At 34.1% G+C, this 22,613-nt stretch overlaps 2 protein-coding genes across 2 annotated transcripts; one reads left to right on the top strand and one right to left on the bottom strand.

Annotated features, from left to right (window-relative positions):
* The first annotated feature begins 5,016 nt into the window (after positions 1-5,016).
* LOC117333348 lies at positions 5,017-8,847 on the top strand. Its single transcript, XM_033892607.1, has 4 exons — positions 5,017-5,120; positions 5,457-5,535; positions 5,964-6,245; positions 7,962-8,847. Exons 2-4 carry the CDS (start codon positions 5,472-5,474, stop codon positions 8,348-8,350), a joined length of 735 nt encoding a protein of 244 aa, XP_033748498.1. The 5' UTR covers positions 5,017-5,120; positions 5,457-5,471; the 3' UTR covers positions 8,351-8,847.
* A 2,499-nt stretch (positions 8,848-11,346) lies between these two features.
* LOC117333347 (putative L-aspartate dehydrogenase) lies at positions 11,347-22,509 on the bottom strand. Its single transcript, XM_033892606.1, has 8 exons — positions 22,392-22,509; positions 18,361-18,493; positions 17,903-17,987; positions 17,478-17,621; positions 16,687-16,792; positions 13,997-14,117; positions 13,571-13,728; positions 11,347-12,841 (listed from the first exon to the last, which is right to left on the bottom strand). Exons 1-8 carry the CDS (start codon positions 22,423-22,425, stop codon positions 12,804-12,806), a joined length of 819 nt encoding a protein of 272 aa, XP_033748497.1. The 5' UTR covers positions 22,426-22,509; the 3' UTR covers positions 11,347-12,803.
* Positions 22,510-22,613: the final 104 nt, after the last annotated feature.

The following is a 22,613-nucleotide window of genomic DNA, read 5'->3' as shown; positions in this document are numbered from 1 at the left end:
GTCTTTGTGTTGTGTTAATCAAACAGTAGATATACTATAGGGTTGACCCTACGAGTGTTGTGTTTGTGGTTGACCCTGCCAATGTTGTGTTCGTGGTTGACCCTGCCAGTGATGTGCTTGTGTTATGATAACCAAACAGTAGATATACTATGGGGTTGACCCGACCAGTCTTTGTGTTGTGTTAATCAAACAGTAGATATACTATAGGGTTGACCCTACGAGTGTGGTGTTTGTGTTATGATAACCAAACAGTTGATGTACTATAGGGTTGACCATGCCAGTGTTGTGTTTGTGGTTGACCCTTCCAGTGATGTGTTTGGACTGTTGGATAAATAAATAACTGTATATTATATACATTTGAATGTAATACATTGGTACTTGTTATAAGATAACGGTGTCTTTATATTATTTCCGCATGCCTTAATTCCTCAATCAGATACGAAAACAGTATTTGTACACCCTATAATTTCATTATGTGTTTCGTGCTGTACATGTAGTAATTCAACATCTATTAATCATTAAAAAAAAAAAAATCTTCAGATTGATAAATGTTTCCTCTCACGTTGAAAAAAATACCATTGCTCCGAAATTATTCTAATAATATTATTATAACAATTTTATCTTTAACTAAAAATATTTTAATATTTAAACTTGAATTATATATAATCGTGTTACAATAAGTTGCGAGTATTTTTTATATATGTTTAGATAACACAATCTAATAAAGTGCCTCAGAATCATATTTATTTCTAAACATACTAAATATACTAAAACATCGTTGCAAAATGTTGCATTCCTGAATATTTTAACTTACAAAATGTGTATTATTCTCTAAATTTACTCAATTTGATAATAAACAGTATTTTAAATTTTATGTATTATGAAATGTGTAAATGTATTAAATGTTTTAAATGCATAATTTTTGTTTGGATGTATTGTATATACAAATATGTAGATATTCCACTAAATTCCATTGTCAAAAATGTTATGGTTGTGAAGGACAAAGTAACTGGAATACGACTTACGATGTTTATATTCCGTGTTATACATGTATAGTAGTAGAGGAAGATATGGAAACTAAAATATTCTGCCTAAAAATGCCAGATTATCGTTGGATATTCACTATTTATTATTATATTATTATATATTATAGTATATTTATGTAATAGCGACGTAATATTTATGTATATTTATTTCGTTGTACACTTCGGGTAAAAGTTGTCTAATGCAAATAATAAGTAACTTTATGTTTATATTCAATCGAAATGTCAAGAGTTTGTTTGACATACCGTATTTGACCTAATAAGGGCGCCTACCCTAATAAGGACGCCCCTACCTTTTTTCAAGGAAATAAATCTATGACTGAGTGTCAAAATGGTGTTAAAAAGTAATAATTCATGTGAAATATTTTACTACTTATGTGTTCAATTTTCTTCAGCAAATTAAGTAACTGGAACACATGTTTTCGCCACATTTTGTGTATTCCTACAGGCTACATATGACATGTCAGTGCAAAGTTCTCAGCACCCAAAACTAAACACACATACAAATAATAACTTACCATCTTTATTTGAAGATAAAGTAAAGACTTCATTCTTGTTGATAAATAACTTTTGTTCAGAACAGAAAGCTAGTAAAAGACATTGTAAATCAATTATTAGGTCAAAGAAAACGATGTCTGATATGATCTGGGAAATCACCTGTTTCTATAAATAGAACACAAAAGAGTTCCATTTGAACATAAATGGTGGAACACACGTTCTCTGGTCTAAAGATCAGCTGGCATGGTTTACAAGTTTACAGGAGTATTCAAGTGGTGTTTAAGCTTAATATATGATAATGAATAGATATCTTCATCTGGAATATTTTTATGACTGAATATTTTACCGTTTCCACAACCTTGGGTATTCTGCTATAAGGTATAGTCTGTTTCATAAAACTTCAGAATAACTAATCTTAATAAGGGCGCCCCCACTGTCATTTACCCGCGCCCTGCGCCCTTATTAGGTCAAATACGGTAGTTCATTAATTGACACAGAATGTATCGGTACATTATATATATATACGTACTTGGTATTTATACACGTAGACAATTGTTCTTTATGTGTGACTTATTAATCATTGACATAATGTGTGTTTAGATCAGCTAGCAGCTGGAAATTAGCTGTCATCGTCATTGCGACGCCATCTTTAAATTTAAACTTGATTTTTTTTTACAACAATTGCGAAATAAGTTGTACCAACTTACATAAATCACCCTTTTTGGCTAGGATTGAAGTGTGTGGGGGCCTGAAAGGAAATCGTACCCGGAGAAAACACACGTGGTCGGAAAGGTGACCCCCATACATTGTCCGATCGGGAATGCAAGTTACCACTGTGCCACCTTACTCACGCCATCTTTGTCATCCAGATTTCATAGTATATTGTAAATCATTAAGGAGACGTTCCGGTATTCAGAGCGCTTAGATTACAGTACTAAGGCCATCATATCAAGGCGACACATTCATTGATGTAAATCACTTTTGAACGATATTTTCCTCGCAATTATCACCCTTGTTCTTGATAAAGGCCTTTTAAATCTGATTCAAATAATAATTAAATTGATGTTTTGGACTATGCTATGGTGACATTTCCCTATGTAAATGGCGTATTTGTCGCTGTAGATTAGTAAGAAGCGTTGGACACATTGGTGACTTCAAATTAAGACAAATTGTCTTCAAACTTAATTTGTATGATATCTCTATTTCACAAAGAGGGGCCGCGGTGCCCGAGTTGTTAACTTTATCACTAGCCCTCCACTTCTAGGTTCGAAACACACGTGGGGCAGTTGCCTAGTACTGACCATAGGTTGGTGGTTTTTCTCCGGGTACTTTCTTCCACCTCCAAAACCAAGTTGACTCTGGCTGTTAATAAGACGTTCAAGAAAGTAAACATGATTCACAAAGAGGATTGCTATTTACTCTTGTGTACATATGTGTTTTAATTCTACTGCCAGTAAATGTCTAGATTCATATATAAATATTACAATATTCCGTCCTGAACTACTCGCAGATATACATCTGTTTGTTATAATTTGATGAATGTTGTTTGATGTTGTCAAAATTAAACAATTGTTGATACGCAAAATTGGAGTACCGAATACAGATACAATTTACATGTTTATTTCTTTCTTCAACCTTGAACGTTTAACTTTGATTGATAATGCGTTAACTATTTCTTTCTTTATTTCAAAGATGATGATAATCTGGGTACCGAAAAGGCTGCTTTTATTTTGACCTTGATATAATATCTGTATTCAATACTAATTGAAATAGAAAAAAAATATGCCGATATTTATCGATACCAATCACTTTTTCAATTGTGACACATCCTTTGCCATGGTTTGAATATTGATGACTGTACTGTACATATTTGTATGTTAAAATGTCTAGTCTTAATGATGATATATATTGCCAAGTGAAGGTAGCCTTACACGATATCACATGTTCTCGGGTATGTATACACAACGGAAGAATAAATATATTCAAAGTGTTAATGTGTTCTGTTCAGTATGTGTGCGTTTGTCACAATCACCGGCCATGGATTCGTGAAAGTAAACATTTCGATGAAGGTTAAATGTCAAAGGTAGCACCACCGCTTTCAAAATAAAAGAAAGTGTACAAGAAATTTCATAAATCTGGCTGACATATTTGTATTTCACTCATTTTGGTCCATGCTAACTTTGCTGTTATTTCAATAAGAGTTTTACAACCTAAAAGTTTAAGGTAGTGACAGCCTTATCCATGAGGAATATGGATATCTCATTTACAGTTTAAATATATTCAGAACATTGTTATCTTATAACCCAGTCGATTTCCACCAGATATCGGCTACTGACGGAAAAAAAACTAGAACAACACTGTGTTTCGAGAGATGCAGATCGATAAATGACTACCTCTGAGCAGTTTAATGGTCGACACCATGATCTGTGACTATTTTCTCGTGCTATAGATGAATTCTAATGTGATCGATGTTAATGTGTCCAGTGGTTCCCTTATTATCACTAGTTGTCATTTTGAGGACTTAACCCGAATTTGATCTAGAATTGCACCTAGAAACATTAAATCAGTATTAGGCCTATATCCAAACAATCAATAGCGAGATATACTGTTTGAACTATAATATTTTACTATTCATTCTCTTTAATTGATACCTATTATTGAATACATACCATCACAAATTATAATGTCAGATACAATGAAATCGGTATCGGTTAATTGACTGAGAAACATCACCACTTTGAATGAGTGTTATCACCAATTCGAATAGACTAAGCTATGTCGGCGCCCCATATGATGCAGACACATTGGGTAAAATGATATGATGGTGAATATACATTAAGTAAATACAAATCAATATAATCAAATATCAAAAAGTGAATGCACCTGAATAGTACGGCACTCACGACATTGTTTACTTTAAAATTATTCCCTTAAAAAATAAATTGATTAAGATAAGATGCTATTGCACGCTTCCTTCCATATCTTCGCTTTATTGGATTTCTGTATTTTTAGTACCATTGGCGAAACCTAGAAGGAAAAAAACAAACATATGAGGTAGCTTTGTCTCCATTATTTGGCATCAACTGTATATATTGTGTACAGTGAACATTTCATTTACCTTAACTTAATACTTATAACGCAAAAAGGGCCTCTTTCAGCTCATCAATAATCGTTAACCTTTAGTCTCGATATGTTAATTCATCTGTAACATGATTAATGACAATTACGTCACAGGAATTCGTGGTAACATTGGTATAACCAGCTACACATATGTATTACTCATCTCATTAACATGATTGATGGTAAGTACATCACAAAAAGAAATTCTCCACAAACTAAGTAAATGAGAACAATCTCGAAACAATAACTTCCATTTCCAACACGTTGACATATGCATACTTTTTACATTGATTGCTTCTTCTTAGTAAAACTACTTTAAGAACAGGACGACTAAGAAAAACACTTTAATTAACCGATCCTCTTTGTGAGGGTTTTCCTTTTTCTTTCTTCCTGGTAGGAAATGTATCCTTATATAAACTGCTCGTTCCGTGTCTTTGTTATATCAGAACCCACAGAAGAGTAAGTATGATATCTTTTGTCTAAAACTCATCGACATAAATGATATTACATTTTTATTCCAAATTCTGAAAATAAAGAAGTATCTTATCGTATATTTTATAATCGAATAGCTTTATTATCATTGATAATGCCTTTTTGTGCATACAAATGCCAAATTATGACAGGGAATGAAGGAAATAACATTGCGGGCCAATTATCGATTGACTTGAATATGTTTTTATGTTATGGAAATATAACACACACAAACAAAGTTCTAATCAGAGATTATGTGAATTATAACAGCTGACGTTGTTTGCCAAAAGTAAATGATATTATGTCGGTATCTTTTCCTTCCAGCAAATAACATCCAAGATGAAGATAGTTCTTGTTATAAACATCGCTCTAGCACTCCTGTGTCTCTTTCAATTACAAACAGGTATGTTTGGTATAACGGATCTGTATTTCCCCTCTTAGTAATTTATTGAAATGTTATCAGGCCAACTTACGTAGTCAATACCATTCTTTTGGATGTGATGTAGAATGTATTTATTAAACATGAATAACACTTCAATTGGATGCCGAACTACAAAAGTACGATCTATCAATGTTTGATATGATCCCACAACACTTTAGGGTGCCGCCCGGACGAGGTACAATCAATCAATTTTAAATATGATCATACAACACTTTAGGTTGTCGAACTAACGAGTTACAATCTATCAATGTTTGATATGATCACACAACACTTAAGTTGCCGAACATACGAGGTAGGATAAAATAATCTATGAATGTTATATTTCCAGTGATTTTGATATATAGTAATTTTCAAATGACAAACGATGCAGCCAATATTTATCATTGCAGTTCTGGCTGTGACGTTGAATTTAGCCAGAGGACAGACAACAGGGCGCTCTCTACCGGGAATGTCTATTAAATCTGGTTATACCAACCAGGGAGGTGCAGGACCCTGCAGCGACGGTGTGGTTGTCAAGGTAAATTTCGCCCAAGCATCGTGCAGACCTGCCAATCACCTCACATGCGGACGTCGAACCCCTCGGCTTAAAGTTGTGGTTCATCTCGATAGGCAGAGATCACGAAGTGGATGGTTGCTCAATATCGGCGACAGTATCTCTAACAATGGATATGGTAAGTTTGTATTACTGTAACTGATATTTGTCTTATCTAATTAAAATAACAAGAGATCCCAGAGGGATCCTGGTGCCCATCATTGAATGATCTTTATAGGTTCAATGTCAGATTGATCTTCTCTCTATTTTTCCCTTCCTCTTGCTAATCTATAGAAATTATTCCCTTCCTCTTACTAATCTATGTAAATTGAGAAACATCCCTCTAACACTTTTCAAACAAGGGGAACCTATATATGAAATTTGAGATTAAGGGATAATGGCTGCCTGTTGGCCATGTTGTTTTCAGATTGGTCCCAAAATGCAATATGGGGGACCAATGGGAACCTACATATGAAATTTTAGAAATATCCCTTCAGGACCTTCTGGTCTTCTTGGTCCCAAAATGACATATGCATAACCAAGGACCAAGGGCAACCTACATATGAAATTTGAGAAAGATCTCTTCAGTACTTTCTGAGGAATAGCATAACTAACTTCAATTGTCAAAATCCAAGATGGCTGCCTCTCGGCCATGTTGTTTTCCGACTGGTCCTAAAATGCACTATGCATAACTAGGGACCAAGGGGAACATGCATATGGAATTTGAGAAAGATCTCTTCTGGACTTTCTGAGAAATAGTGATAACAAGAATTGTTTACGGACGGACGGACCACGGACGAAGGGCGATTTGAATAGTTCACCATCTGATGATGGTAGGCTAAAAATGTATAGCATGCATTGAAGGCCCTGGTTGCATGGTTATATGAAGGTTTATCTACCCGACGATATCATATTTCCCGAGGGCTTATGTAAATATACCTTCATGTAACCCTGCAACCAGGGCCATACATAGTTTATTATACTAAACAATAATACTAAATGATGGTATGCAAAAACAGAGTGAAGATATATGAATATTATTTTTACTACAAAACCAGGTGTATAAAGTCATTCGATTGATACCACTCCAAGTCTAGGTATTATTACATGTACATGTACATATGTACCAGAATCCTTAAGAAACTCTCAAAAACAGTTAACTGGTACATTTGTTGATTTTTTTCTAAACATTCTTGCTTTGCACTATTTTATCTATGTATGCTTCTTTGACTGCTCAAAAGTATGTAAACAACCGGAAAGGGGACTAGTTTTATTTCTGTCGCGAGAGGGATATACGATGTTTTACATCCTTGTCAAGTGATGCGTTTCAGCTACTTATGGACACTTTAACAAGCATGAGGCATAATGAATATTGTGTGGTTTATAATCATATATGTTTTGTGGTAAATTTATTTTGGCGCCCTCAAATTTTCAAACTGTAACAGATTAGCGCAATGATGGATTGGCAAACTACATATTTTTTGTAGAAATAGTATTAAGATAGTGTAATAGGACGCAATCAAGATTTAGAGCTATGCTTCTAGCGCGAAGAGCGCTGAAATAACATGAACGCTAAAATAGGTACACTTACAGTATATATTAATGATATATATATTGATCTCTTGTTGTGGATATAGTTAAATACCACATTTACAACTTATTTTCTCGCTGACATATTGTTTCCTTTATTACAACTGCGTATGTTGACTTGTTTATCTACATGATTCAACTGTTGTTTGCGTCGTAACATTTTCCCGTTAAGGTTGGCGAATTTCATAATGTACATCTATGTAGTTAATTGTTTTTGTCATTTTGTGTTGTTAAATTGCTAACTTCCGAACTTTATGTCATATAGGCGGAGATGGGGGTCACAATGACAACGCGGCGGAAATCCAGGCTGTGGTGGGGGCGACCACCTACGATATCACGTCATACAAGCGAGGCGGACACGTTTGTCAGTTCGCGAAAAAGGCTTTTACTGATCATTATGTGGTCAATCCATCTGTCAATACCGTCACTTTCTATGTGGCCGACCGGTCGTATCGTGTCACCAACGACCAAGGTTTCGACGCGACTCATTGTAGCAATTGTCTATTCGCCTTGAACAATCAACCGGACACTAAAGGAGGTGCTCATCGCATCAACAAGGACATCTACCTGTCATTTAATAGGGTGATCAGCAATTCAGTTAGGAAAGGTCACGGGGTGTGTTCTGTCGACCTGGCGTGGGACTGTACTCCGTAGATCCTTCAGATGATGTCTTCAGGTTCAGCTCAAGAAGTGGTCAAGTCACGTCAACCAGACTCTGTCTATTCCTTTACGAAGTCAGATACTTCCAAGAGATCTGTTTTATCGGCTATTAAGTGAAACTTCAGTAATGAAATTCAAACTTCTTTTCCATGCTACGCGCTCCATAAGAACGTCGTCGAAACCTGGCGGTGGTGATTTTGTACTTTTTAATAGATCTTATTTGAAATATAACAATTCACTTAAATCCATTCATCATGTTCGAAGATAAATGTGTATCTATGTAACATATACATGATCTTTTCCATCATGTATCGTTATTAAAGGTATCTATATCCAATATTACCGACTTTCGGTCTTTCGGCAGGCGAAAATACATACCGTAGCATTGATATTACCTATATCATGAATTATATAATACGCTAGTTTTATTGCATTTTTTCCAGTGAAACATAGAAATGTATCAAACTAATAAAACTTCAATGATGAGCATATATATATGTTTTGCAGTGAAAATATAAGGTTTTCGTTTTTGACCAATCAGAGTGAAACTTTGTATTCACCTCATTGAAACTTGCCGATTTTTTTCCAATCGAAGCGAATATAGATAAATTGGTTATTTTGCTGTATTTCTGAAACATTCAGACTAGTCTTTGACAAAATACTCACTCATTGTAAGTTATTCATACACAGATTCTCCGATAATCCTAGTAAACGCTTAAATTGCGTTAATCAGACCTTTCAAAATGGCGCCGTCAAGTTGACGTGGACTAACGTAACAAAGAGATGACCTCATGAATTATGTAACCGATTCCCACACTTTTTGACACTATCAATTTTTCGATGTTTTTTTTTTTTTTAAGTATATAAAATGCAATAAAAAATGGTTTCCCGTTTAATATAACATATAATTCACTCGTAGTACAGAATACAGTATTTCGATATTTTTCACTCGTGCTTCGCACTCTTGAAAATATCGATATTCTGTCATACTCGTGAAATATATGTTATATTTAACGGAAAACCATTCAATATCCTCTTTATATACACGTCACACTTGTAATTTAATACATTTCTTGTAGTTGTGGTAGTATGCCACACACTGGTTTCTTAATAGAGATCACGGTAATTATGTAGACATTGTTTATGTATGTATTGAACGTAAAATGTAGTATTTAGATAATACACAATTAGTTCTGAAACTAAGCTTTTATTTTTCGTGAAATTTCGTAATACCGTTCACAAGTGACAAATTTATCTTTTTATTTCAAGGAAGTTTGAAAGCAAACACGTTTTTTTTTCTTGACATTGAATGATGATGCGGATTTACCTTAAATACAGTCACACTTTGTCAACATTATAAGGCCCAATTTGAAATACGCTAATGGGTTGTGGGACGAATAAATGGCATCGTGTCAATTATGATAGATTAGAGAAAAGACATTTAGAGGGTGACAGAATCGTTACTGGTTTTCCTATTTTCACTCGTCGACAAAGTTAATATGATGAGACTGGATGGGAAACATTAAGCAGTCGTAGAAAATCTCGAAACTTACATTTTACAAAATCCATAATAGCCTTTACCCCTTCTTATTTACACGACATTACGCCTAATCCAGTATACACGCGTACACTGAAAAATCAAAATAATTATATTATCCCAAGAATTAGAATATCTTCATTTGATAGATCATTTATACTGTACTGGATAAAATAAAGCCTTGAAATAAGCTCGATGTTCAAACACGATCTTGAAAGACTATTTCTACAATTAGATATACAATTTCTTTCAGTTTTTGGCATTATGTTTTATTTCACTTAAGTGAAACAGTGAAACAGAATTTCACTTAAGTGAAATAATTTTTTTTCATCTTAAGAGAAAATCTTTTTTCACTTAAGTGAAATAAAACATAATGCAAATTCTGCTGTTGAGTAGATAGGACACCCACTCTCATGAATTAAATATGGACTAGTCCATCTATTGACCAAGCATTGGGTGTTTAAAGGTAAAAAGTATCTTACTTCAGTGAAATAAATTTGAAGCATATTTTACCTTAAGAGGAAATGGGATTAAATGTTAAAACAACTTGCCATACATATGAACATACAATGTACATTTTATCAGAGACATCTATATATGTCTCTGATTTTATGCAGACAAGCGGGTACAGTAATTTAAAAAAATCATCATTGTTTCTTAAACAATTAATATTTTACAAAAGAGGGATTACAAATTTAAACTTGTGTCTAATCCCATTTGTATATTTGCAAATAAAATATGTTTCAATCAAATCAGTATAACATAATCAAAAGATTATCTCAAAATGCAACCTGGCCTAAAATAATATGATGGCAAAATATGCTACATTAATATAGAGCCTAGGAATGAGATAATTGGTCTCTATTATACAGAACAGATATTGGTAATCACGTCTTAATGACAGCAAGCTTAACAGTTACTTCTCAATTAACAGACTATTCTATCGGTCTCTTTGTCAACTGAAAATCACTTTTTTCATCAGCACTTAAATCAATATACCACCTGCTAATATTATCTCTTTACACGACTGTAAAACATAATTAAATGTTAATCAAATGACAGAAACCAGCAGTGCATCTTAATATAACGGAGCAATTGTTTAACGTCCCATTAACAGCCAGGGTCATTTAAGGACGTGCCAGGTTTTGGAGGTGGAGGTGGAGAAAAACCACAGGCCTACGGTCAGTACCTGGCAAGTGCCCAACGTAGGTTTCGAACTCGCAACCCAGAGGTGGAGGGCTAGTGTTAAAGTGTCGGGACACTTTAACCACTCGGCCACGGCGGCCCCGCCTTCGGATCAGCCCTAAAATGAATTCATAACTAGCCAGATAGCAAACGTATGTTTTTTTGAAAAAGCGTGAACTGTCGGACTACAAAATTAAATACAGCCCACCTCATCAGACTGTGGGTTAAAGCTTTAGTCGGAATCTAAGGTATACTGTTACACAAAAACTTCTATTTTCATAATGCTTTATTCCTTTACTGTAAAAATAATATTCTGATTAAAATGCTGTTGTACTTCCTGAAAACACTATAATCAATTACCCATGACATCCATCACAACAACGTAATAATAATGAGGTGGGGGAATCACAAAAATTGTAAGTGGAAATAACTCTATTACATTATTCAAACTCAATATCAGCTTATAATACTTCAATATTATAAAATCACAAAAGGTCCTGTCAACTTTTCTAACGCTGGTGTAAAAGTTCCACACAATTTGCCTGAACAATATTGATTATATGAAAATTAGTGTACATATATAATTATTTCTTCATAATATGCACCAAAATCTCATAACTTAGTATAGATAGACGATTTTATATTTGTGACCAAACAACCATATCACAAAGTATCACATTTGAACACATATATCAATGTCATATTTAATACTGTGTAAAATGTATCACTCTCTGTTCCAGAATAAAGGCACAACGGCATTGATAACATATTAGTGAACACATTTGGAATGTTTTAAATTACGGAACTTTAAAAATACAAGCTATATTCATGAATCACGAGAATGCAAACAAATTACCATGGTCAGTATTCCAGTCACCCACACGTCACACTATCTAACCAGTGTTTTATAGACAGTTCACTAATAGAATCTTTCCCTGCTTTGGTGGTGTGAAAAAGAAATCTCAACCCGAGGGGGAATTCATGAACGTCCAATCCAAGGCTTTCCGAGGGTTAGACATTTCATGAATTCCCCCGAGGGTTGAGATTTCTTAGTCACACTCCCTAAGTAGAGAATTATTTTATTTTTCCCACCACTTCAAATAATTGCATATCAAATTGGTGGTCTAAGCATGTTTGTAAACAAATCCACATGGTAGGCTCATGAATATCCTCATTTGAAGAAGTACCCATCACAACCCCAAAATATCATTACACAAGAAAACATAGGTCTAAAATCAATTCACAATACTTATTCAAACAGACACTGAAATAAGGTATCAGTGATACTATTCTTATGTTAACAACAGTACATATCATTTCATAAAACTCTGTGTCTCATACGCATATTTGACATTAAATAACAAAGCGGGAACTATTAGTGACGTCACTCAAAAAGAACTTCCATAAGTACTGAAGGTTAGCACTTCTGGCATACCCTAGGGGTTGACAGAGAACTCTCTCACGTCTTAAACTGGAGATAAACCGGTGAACTGTGGGAGAATAATCCAGTCATACACTCATACACATCACACTATCTAACCAGTGTTAACGAATACCTTTGTCATCTAGACAGTGATTTACAGAGTTCCGTCCGTTTCTATGTAAACCTTCTGTGTTTGTAGTGAACATGTTCAAATGATAATATTCTATTATCCTGCCATTGTTTTATCTGTCCCATATATAAAAAAAATATCTGCATTTGTTTGCATTTCCATCTCCAACGAATCAACACAAGTGAACACCTGGTCCTTTACCGTGGGCTCCTACAACACAACAACACTATGTTACTCATACATATCACATAATGATTGTAAAAAATAAAGGAGGAATTTTTTCTCCAATCATACCATTTCAGTTTTGCTGTATTTTATATTCAACAACAAAAATTTCATTCCACACAATTTTTCAGTGAAGTCATTATATCGATGCCAACATGCAGCAGGGGTGGACAGAGAAATCACACCTAGGGGAGTGTCAGAGAAATCTTAAAGAGGGAGAGTTTTTAGACAAGTTAAAAGGACAAGAGTTAAAATAAAACCATAAATACCTTGCAAATATGTTTGCTCTTAAATGTAGCTATATGCATTGTAGGTGTGCCTCTTGTATCTAGAACCTGGAATGTTGTTGTCTTCAGGATGAAAACTTTGTGAAGGAGGGAGTAGAGTAGAAGTAACAAGTACAGGACACCTAACCAGCTACATTATTGTGAATTAGGCTAGTGGGAATTTCTCTGTAGCCTAGTGATAGGGTGCTTGTCTCGAGAGCGAGTGATTGCTAGTTCGAGCCCCAGGGAAAGCAGAATATGTCTCATTACTCCTTCCTATTACACATGTATGTGTGTGAGGTAGGTGTGATGGTGGGATGATTATTTTTGTGTGGTTAACTGTGTTTATTTTTACAGTTTTTAAGTATCTTGATGACAATGGATTATTGATGACGACAATAGTGTGTCATGGCTTATAAATGATCTCTCAACACAGAAATGACCTTACCTAGCATGCTGCTTAGGAATGAAGCATAAGTTGCACTTCCTGTCACAGCACCGATGCTTGCGGGATTCCGGCGGACAGTTTTGACATGAAAAGCTGTGTCGTTGTCCATATTTCCTGGACCCCAAACCTCCACCTCAACAATATGCCAGTCAGTTAGACTACAAAATAGCAACAACAAAAACAGTGTACAAGAACCTTTCCTTTATGATATTCAATATAATAAGCAATCCCCTTCTACATGTCATTATACGAGGCTTATAACTGATATATTGAAAGTCAGCCTTTAAATAAGACAGGTTCAGCATAACATGATGGTAGAGTCACTTTCTACGCAGGCATCAATCTTAACAATTCATGTGGAATCAAAATAAAACAAACAGCATGTCACATCCTTTTATACGAGAAACACTTGCTTTTGATGAGTACCTTGGATCTGACACCAGACACCCTGTGACTTTATCAAACCCCAAATTGTGTGCTGCTGCTGCCGCCGCTGCCATTGTATTGACGTTGTTTGGAGCAAGGGGACATAACCCACGCACACTACCTACAACACAACTGACATTATACAGTACTTGTCATGGAGATATTGAATCATCAGTAAAAAGTGTATTCTCACATGTATGTAGGTTGATAGGTACACAAGCAAACCTATCCTGCTTTCATGGTTTGGTCTGCTGTCTGTCAGATTTCTCAACAAAAACTGGAATAAGTGTTCAACAACTTCCTTCTGACAGGTGTTCTATGGGAGACTACAATGATGTTTAAGACTTCAACAGAAAACTTTCTCAGGGACAACAGAAAGGAAAAAGTTACTTCCTTACCTACTACACTTACAAACTTTCAGACAGTGAACAGAACATAGTATTCTCCAGCAGATTGCCCACTGCACCATAGAAACTAGTTTAATTAATGGCATCAACCGAGAGCCCAAAATGGTGAAAACTAGTATAAATATAATAACACCAATTTAAGGTAAGTGTTTTTTTGAATGAAAAAAGTGTGCTATATGTTTGATCAATGCGATGGCAAAGAATATAAAATTGTTACAGATGTTTCATTACGCTTTAGAAATGATATTTTTGTAGGATTTATTTAACTGAATTGGTCACAATATTTTGTAAATTTTGTGTTTTGCAAATAGCCCACACAACTAAGCCAAAAACATCAACAGATAGCCTGTATAGATGGATCACTGTTGACTACATTAAAAGTGTTTAAAACTTCTCTCTAGCAGTTTTTTAAAGGAAGACTAATACAGAAATGTTCAAACTTCTCCCTGACAACATTCTAAAGGAAACTACTACAGAAATGTTCAAACTTCTCCCCAACAGCTTTCTCAAGTAAGAGTTCAATGGAAGCGTTTAAATTTTTTCTCTAGCAGCTTTCACAAGAAAGATAACAATAGAAGTGTTTTAAATTTCTTTTAACCTGACCTCTTTGGAAGTTTAGCTGCAACCATAAATCCCCATGTCTTCAATTTAAGCTGGCTTCATGTGCTGACATCTTCTGTGCACTCATCTTTTGGATTATTCACAATTATCTTAAAACATGTTCTAAGTGACTGACTCCAGTTTCTGATAGACAGTGAAGGGAATCGAAATTGCAAAATTACATGATTCTGTGTGAATACAGAGATCTCAGCATACTAAAAATGAACATACCCAATATATAAATTCCCCAAAAGGATGTGAAGGAAAAAAATATAGACACTTCTCTCCTTCTTCTTTCAACTAACTCCTGTATTTATTCCACTATGACATCCATATGGAGATAGGTTCCCTTTTTCTGAGTGTTTGTAAATAAAGATAAAATAAAAATACATTTGTATATCATATTTCATTCCACTTTATGGACCAGTATTTCTGATATACAATTTATGGTAGAGGGCAGGGGAAGTAACTCTTTCAATCCAGTATTTCATGGAAAATAAACCATGATAGATTGTTAGTAAAACATAAAATAAATCAGCATGTTTGTACCATTTTAAAATTCTGACCATTGACAAGAGATAAAATCTATTAAATGAACAATGTATAATATATTTACAATACCTCTGCTGAACTTATAGTTTTTCTTTAGTTAAAGAAAAAGAAATTAAACCATTTATGCAGTAAAATCAATAAAACCACATGTATAAAACATGATTATAGTTCTGACACCTTGATGTAAAATGTTAAATGATAAAGTCACATCAATTATTCCATTTTTAACTGAAGTTTGAATACACAAAACATAGATGGCTTATAACCAATGATGTAGAGAACTTCCATTAAAGCCACATACTCCCAAATAACCTAAAATTCTAGTTGCACACATGTATTAATGACAATCCAAGATGCTCATTTACATTCTCCTAACATTAATATGACCACTGGGCTGGACGCTTGACCAGGGGAGTGATCTTGAGACATCAGTGTATAAAAATTACTCTGCATTTTTATCGCGAGATTTGTCACGGAGCCGAGAATGAGGCTATAACAATGTGCACTGCACATAAACTACACACATGGCCGTTGTTTACATATCGAGTATACATGGACTTTCCCTATAATACTTTCATTTAAACATATTAACATAATATTAGCGTAATAACTGAACAAAATAAACAATACATCTAAATATTTTTCTTCTCTCCGTAAGTTCCAACGAATTGTTTTCTTTTCTAAGGCAATACTTCCATTTTGCCGATTCAAGTCCTTTTTACATTTCCTTTTAGCAGAATCTGTGTTTTGACAGACTCACGCATTTGGTGTTCCGCCATTTTTTAGACTGATAACATTGCATTATGGGACTATTTCGTATAGAAACTTGGTCGGACCCAGTTATTATTTTGGGAATTTTCCATATACTTTCATACATACAAATTTTCCTCCAGTTTTTTATTCACGATAATTTGTTAGGTATATAGTAAGTCTGAAAACGCCAAAGAAGTTTGGGAGTATGTGGCTTTAAGAGATCTTGATTTAAATTTTCGTATCCATACTCCTCTGAATGCTTGATCTACATGTATATATTATATGTAGTTATACTGTACATGATAACTGTCCTTGAAAAGTTAAGCTCACAATTGGACTAACAAAAATGCCACTCAGGTCTGTGACAAATGTTGATACCTTCATATAGAACAACTGGTTTGTCCACCACATGATCATTCTTTGTCTTCAAATCACCATTAAGTTTGAAACTGCTTGGGTGTTTTGTCATTGTCACTCTTAGCGCCTGAAACAAAGTGATAACCTAGCCTCCATTTAAGTTCATTTTTTCACCATCCTTCATGTGGTTTTCATTTCTTGTTTCATTTTTTACATCATGACTATTACAAATGTAGCCAGAAAAATCAGATTTTGAAAGTGTTCTTCCTCAAGTCTAATTCTGTTATGTAAACTATGCCTGAAGTATGCAAGTAGGCAATACTAAATAAACCAAACAGATGTATTTTCAACATATTGCAACTATGACAATTATAATCAGAAAATGAAATGGAAGTGATACTGAGCTACACATATTTACTTTTGATGTTAAGAAAACTGCCAAGGGAGATAACTTGAAGAGTTGTGTTTAGTTTTTAGACTGACATATTGGTGTCATCAGCAGACTACTTCCTTCAGATAGGAAGTTATGCTAAAATGAAATATGAGATATATTTCTAATAAATGACAATCATGTTACAGAATGAATAAAGCTAGTACAGTTATGCATGTATTAATAATATCTAGCATAAGAAGAAAATATTACCATTTAATTTATATAATTATTAAAGTTATATTATGACATTTAGATTCATGAAATATTGTTTTAAATAATATTTTAAGAAACTCAAAGACTTTCAATGTAATGAAATTTAAAAGTAAATCAATATAATTTCGCCAAATCACCACAACTTTACAAATGTAAATGTATATACCTGTAATGTTCCACGATCTGCCATTTTCTTGATGTCCTCCCCACCCCAAAATGCTCCTGTAGGAATATACAGACCATGAGAACCTGAAGCGTTCCTCAGCTCTGCTTCCAGCGCAGCATCACTCAGAGCTGTTGGGGAACCAATCTGTCAAACACAACAATCAGATCGGCACTAAAATTCAGCATTATATTGAAACAGAACATAGTGTTGATTTGTTTTTTCAATACACAATTGCTTACACATACCACAAGTCATATACTTTCCCAGTGCCCGAGTAAAAAAGAGTTACTTCCATTTCACAGATGTGTTTCCTATTTTCATGAAGGAGTGATTTGTTTTGACCAAAATGATGGCGAGCCAAACCTAATTTCAAGGGAACAATTAAATTTGTATAGCTTATTAAGTAAAGTGTCAATAAATGTTACCATATAATCTGCAGCGACAAGGAACTTTTGGCCCCATTCTTTAGTAATGTTCGGATGGGCGACTTCAACAATCAAATCTGCATTCCTGAAAAGATAAACTGGCTTTTGAAGCTGATCCATAGATTCGCATTTTTGGAAGAGAAAAAAACTATAACTCTCTTCATTTTACAAAAATTACAAAACAAATTATATCAACTTAATATACTAATCGTTCTTGTTGGCCAGAATGGAAGCACTCTGAATCCTTCTGTGGGAGTAAACTGGAGTATCTGGGAAACCCCTCTGGGTGGGGCAGGTCAGACACCAAAAACATATATAAAAGTACAGTGTAGGAAAGCAATTCCCTATCGATAGAAATACAAACAGGGTAAACCATTTGAAATGATTAATCAATCACCAACATTATTTATATTTTCAGTTTCCTCTCATTATTTAAACAGGACCAAAGAAGTATTTACCTGTCAGCAAAATCTGCCAGATTTTCCAGAATAACTTCCTTTTTAAGGCCATCTAAAGCTGACAGAGTTCTGTTCCAAACAAAAGCCAAATCAAGGGAGGCATGTTCCTCAATCTGCTGTACTAGATATTGCCCTGGAGAAAGGGATCATAATCTATATTAATCATTAGAAACTCATAAACTTAACATTACTTGGTTAAAACTGTAAATTTTCTATGTCTATTTCTCATACAGTTTAATACCCTTTTGTAGTAAGTTTAGTAATGTATGATGATTACAATATGCAGATACCAGCCTGTTGCACTATAACTTAGTTTAGTCTCGGTTATAGCGTACATTTACTGCACAGTCAGAGTCTTGGCTGGTTTCAATAAATCACTGCATGCACATGTACACAGGATGCATGTGGTGTGCTGATGAGTGATTCTACAGTCATTTGTAGTACAAGGTATGCATAGAACTACGGTGGCATTATATATTAAAGCTACGTGTAGTAATAGATACACACTTCTGTGCAGAAAGTAAAGACATTGTACATACAAAATGTATGTTTTCAGGGCCCTGCAGACAGGATGCATGCATTATATGTACATGTACAGTTGAGTGTAAGCTAACCTTTACACCTAGTGCACTAGTAGTGCACTACACCCTAAGAGGCGATGAACAGCAAAACCCCCATACATGTAATGGGCAGTACCTAAGGCTACCTGTGATTTTTACCTGTGCTGTATATACATGTATAAGGCTATCTAGCAGTTATATTCAAACTCGTCAGCTGAAAGACCGTAAGGCCGTAATAGCGGACGTAAAACCCATAAATAAATAAATGATATTCAACTCGTCAGCTGAAAGGCTGTAAGGCCGTAATAGCGGACGTAAAACCCATAAATAAAAAGTTATATTCAAAGAGTTATTAAAAAGGTTTTGGAAGTTAAGTTTGATGTTATATTTGAACCTTTCTATTCTTGTTAATTATTATACACTGTAACTAAGTTAAATGCAAATTTACTTTATAAATCCTTTAACTACATATGTAAGTTAAATTGTTCATTAAGCCAAGTTTCATTTATCTTTTGGTTCTTTATATTTTGAAATGATTAATCATGGATGAGTTTTATATATTTCACATGTATAATTCCAGTAATTTTGTTTTTCATCACATGAAATATATAATAAAACATTTGAAAACAATTATCATTACTTGAACATTTTCAATTTGATACATTTAATTTTTAATTGTAGTTTTAATTTCAGATTAAATTAAGCAGCATATTCATAATTTCATTTTTGATGTGATATTTTGCTTATTAAAACTTTATTCAGCCCATAATATATGTTGTACATTCTATACATGTGTATACATCCAATGCTTAAATTCAGAAACCTGAACACATAAAGAAATTGACTAAACATTGACTTAACATGTAAAGAAAGATATTCTTTGAATGTACTGGTAATTAAGTGATCATAACAGTTCTACATTTCAAAATTTTAAGTTTATCAAAGGTATATGTTACTTGTAATACACCTTCCATCTTCCTTTACTGAAAAAGTTGAAATTTCTGTACATGTACCCGTGTGCAGGTATCTAATACTTTGAAGATCTAACATATTGGATCTGATTCCAGGTACATGTATCAGTTACAGGTAACACAGAATGAGATAATGGCCTGAGGGAACAATTAATGATTAATTGTTCTTTACCTTAAAATGTATAACTGATGGGAATTTTACCTCTTCTTGTAATTAAAGAAAATCAGCTAATAAACTATATTTATTGAATATATTTATTGTGAAGAAAAATGTATATAAAAATTAATTTTTTTTTGATGATTCACAAAAAAAACAAAAACAAAAAAACTATAAATTTTTGAAAAAAAAACATCCACAGGTAGATATTATATATAAGGGTAGTGTTAGATGCTAATTACAGGTAGGTAAGGCAGAGGAGCCTGTCACAGCATGCTATAAATGGACCCCTGGGGGGTAATTGGGGACTTGACAAAACCAGAGACATATATACCCTGATATACAAGTCTCTGACAAAAGTCACAAAACTATAGCCAGATGTTAAAATAGGCACACCATCAGACTGATCCTCATCTGATACAAATACATGTACATGTATATAGGTAAGGTGTTATGAAGGTCCATAAGGTGATGGTGAGGTGGGGTTTGGGCCCTGGGGCCCAGGTGGCCATGACAACAAGCATGTCCTGAGAGTACCAATTATGCATATAGATACAGGTACATAACTTGTTGTGTAGACATTAAATGTCTCTTACAGTACATAAATGAGAATATATTCGAAACTTAAGATTCTTGATTATGTACTATGAAATGATTCATGGTTGAATTAACAGATATTAGTGAAGTAAGTCTGATAAAATAAGAAATATTATAATATACATACATATACAGTGTACTTGAGAAAAAAATCTACAAACAGTCATCAAGGCCTAAGGTAGAATTAATCATTAATATAAAATGTATATTAACTACATTTAAAAAGATAAATGAAAAGCATCAAAATTTTGAAATCAGGAAGATAAACCTTAATTTTACACTATAATGAATTAAATCTTTTAAAAAAAAGATAATGATAAAAAAAACCCATTACAAATCCAGTTGATCGAGTTTTAATTCCTCTTGTGCAATATATCATATAAGAATCGCAGCCAATTTTTTATTTTCAGTTAATTTTAGATAAAATTTTATCAACATTTAAATATACCTGGTAAAGTCAGGATGACAGAAATAAGGCAGTCAATTTACACAGGTATATGTAACAACTATAGGTACCTAACACAGGTGTCCAGTGGCACTGTCCATTACCTGTATAGGGGGATTTGTGGTCACACCTGACTGGACGTAGTGCACTACTAGTTTACCTGTAGCTTAACGTAGTGCACTAGGAGTGCACTAGGGTGTAAAGGTTAGCTTACACTCAACTGTAAGTTTAACTGATCAGAATAACTGTTGATATAAAATGAGATGTTTTGTAATCGCTACTAAAAGAAAGTAGCTCATGCTGTATTTGCAAACACTCTTTATCCCTGAATCGACCAGTAAATGTTGCATTTATAGAATTTTTTTCATTCTAAAGAAAAGCAGTCTTCTTGTGGTAAACTTGGCTTTCCATGCAATTTATGGACACTGTTGTGGTGTCTGTACATTTGACATGTCAAGTATAATTACTAAAATTGGTTGAATGTGACTATGCATTTATGTCATTTCAGGATAAAACACAATCTATCAGAAAAAAGCTATCGTAAAAAGCTAAGGTATCGTATACATAATCAGAGTCAGATTTAGACCGAGTTTCCTCTGGTCTTATACCACCACGTAGACATTCTGCAAGATACATGTTGATGTCCGATGTAGGGCATGATCTGTAGGGTATATGTTAGAATGGACCAGTCTAGTGTCGGGGCAAGGGCCTAGTAGCATGTGTTTCATCTGGCCCTGACACCAGACTTGGGCCTAGTAGCATGTGTTTCATCTGGCCCTGACACCAGACTTAGAAATTCTGACTGTCAAGATTTTATTGGTTCACTCATGACATATATACATATGTAACAAGAGGTCATAAAGGGGAAAAAGAGAACTATTGGATGGACAAAGTAATCAATAGACAAATCAAGATAAATCATACAAATCATGAATTATTCTAATGTTCTTTACATACTTAGAAGCTTAATTACTCTTTGGATAAAACGACTTACTTTACTTAACAAACCTGAATTACATATAGAGAACATTCCTTTCATTTTGTCACAATTAGGATTAATATAATAATATTTTGGTATATAAATTGCTCGTAGTGCTACAACAGAATCATTTTTACAGACATATATATAGTGGTACTCATCACCAACACAGTTTGTACAGAGATACAGATACTGTCTTTGCCTGGTAGGCTGGTGTAGGATCTGTCAGAAATCAAACTCGACTAGAGGCCTACATAATTAGACAGCGCCGTTGACTACGTGTCTAGTACATGAGAAGTAGTCAGAATATAATATTACTTGCCTACATGTCCATACCCTACCACTCCCACACGCATTTCTTCTGTAGGCCTACTTCTAAATAAAAAAATATGTCCTTTTATGCTTTGGGCAGATCCCGGAAAAACTACATTGGTTTCTAATAAAAACCTAGACATTAGGCTGTTATATCCGGACCTAATTAATTATATATTCATATTGCATCTAATAGTTCTCACATCCGTTTTTAGTTATCAATACTAAAGGC

This window comes from Pecten maximus, chromosome 8 (assembly GCF_902652985.1).
Source record: "Pecten maximus chromosome 8, xPecMax1.1, whole genome shotgun sequence".
In the NCBI taxonomy this organism is placed as follows: Eukaryota; Metazoa; Mollusca; class Bivalvia; order Pectinida; family Pectinidae; genus Pecten; species Pecten maximus.
This window is presented reverse-complemented; position numbering and strand designations above follow the sequence as displayed.

Coding starts and splice junctions, on each gene's coding strand:
- LOC117333348 (XM_033892607.1), top strand. CDS start 5,472: ATGAAGATAGTTCTTGTTATAAACATCGCTCTAGCACTCCTGTGTCTC. Junction 5,536..5,963: donor TCTCTTTCAATTACAAACAG/GTATGTTTGGTA, acceptor TTATCATTGCAG/TTCTGGCTGTGACGTTGAAT. Junction 6,246..7,961: donor TATCTCTAACAATGGATATG/GTAAGTTTGTAT, acceptor TATGTCATATAG/GCGGAGATGGGGGTCACAAT.
- LOC117333347 (XM_033892606.1), bottom strand. CDS start 22,425: ATGCGTGTGGGAGTGGTAGGGTATGGACATGTAG. Junction 18,494..22,391: donor GGTAGGGTATGGACATGTAG/GCAAGTAATATT, acceptor CCCTTTCTCCAG/GGCAATATCTAGTACAGCAG. Junction 17,988..18,360: donor CTGGCAGATTTTGCTGACAG/GTAAATACTTCT, acceptor TTATCTTTTCAG/GAATGCAGATTTGATTGTTG.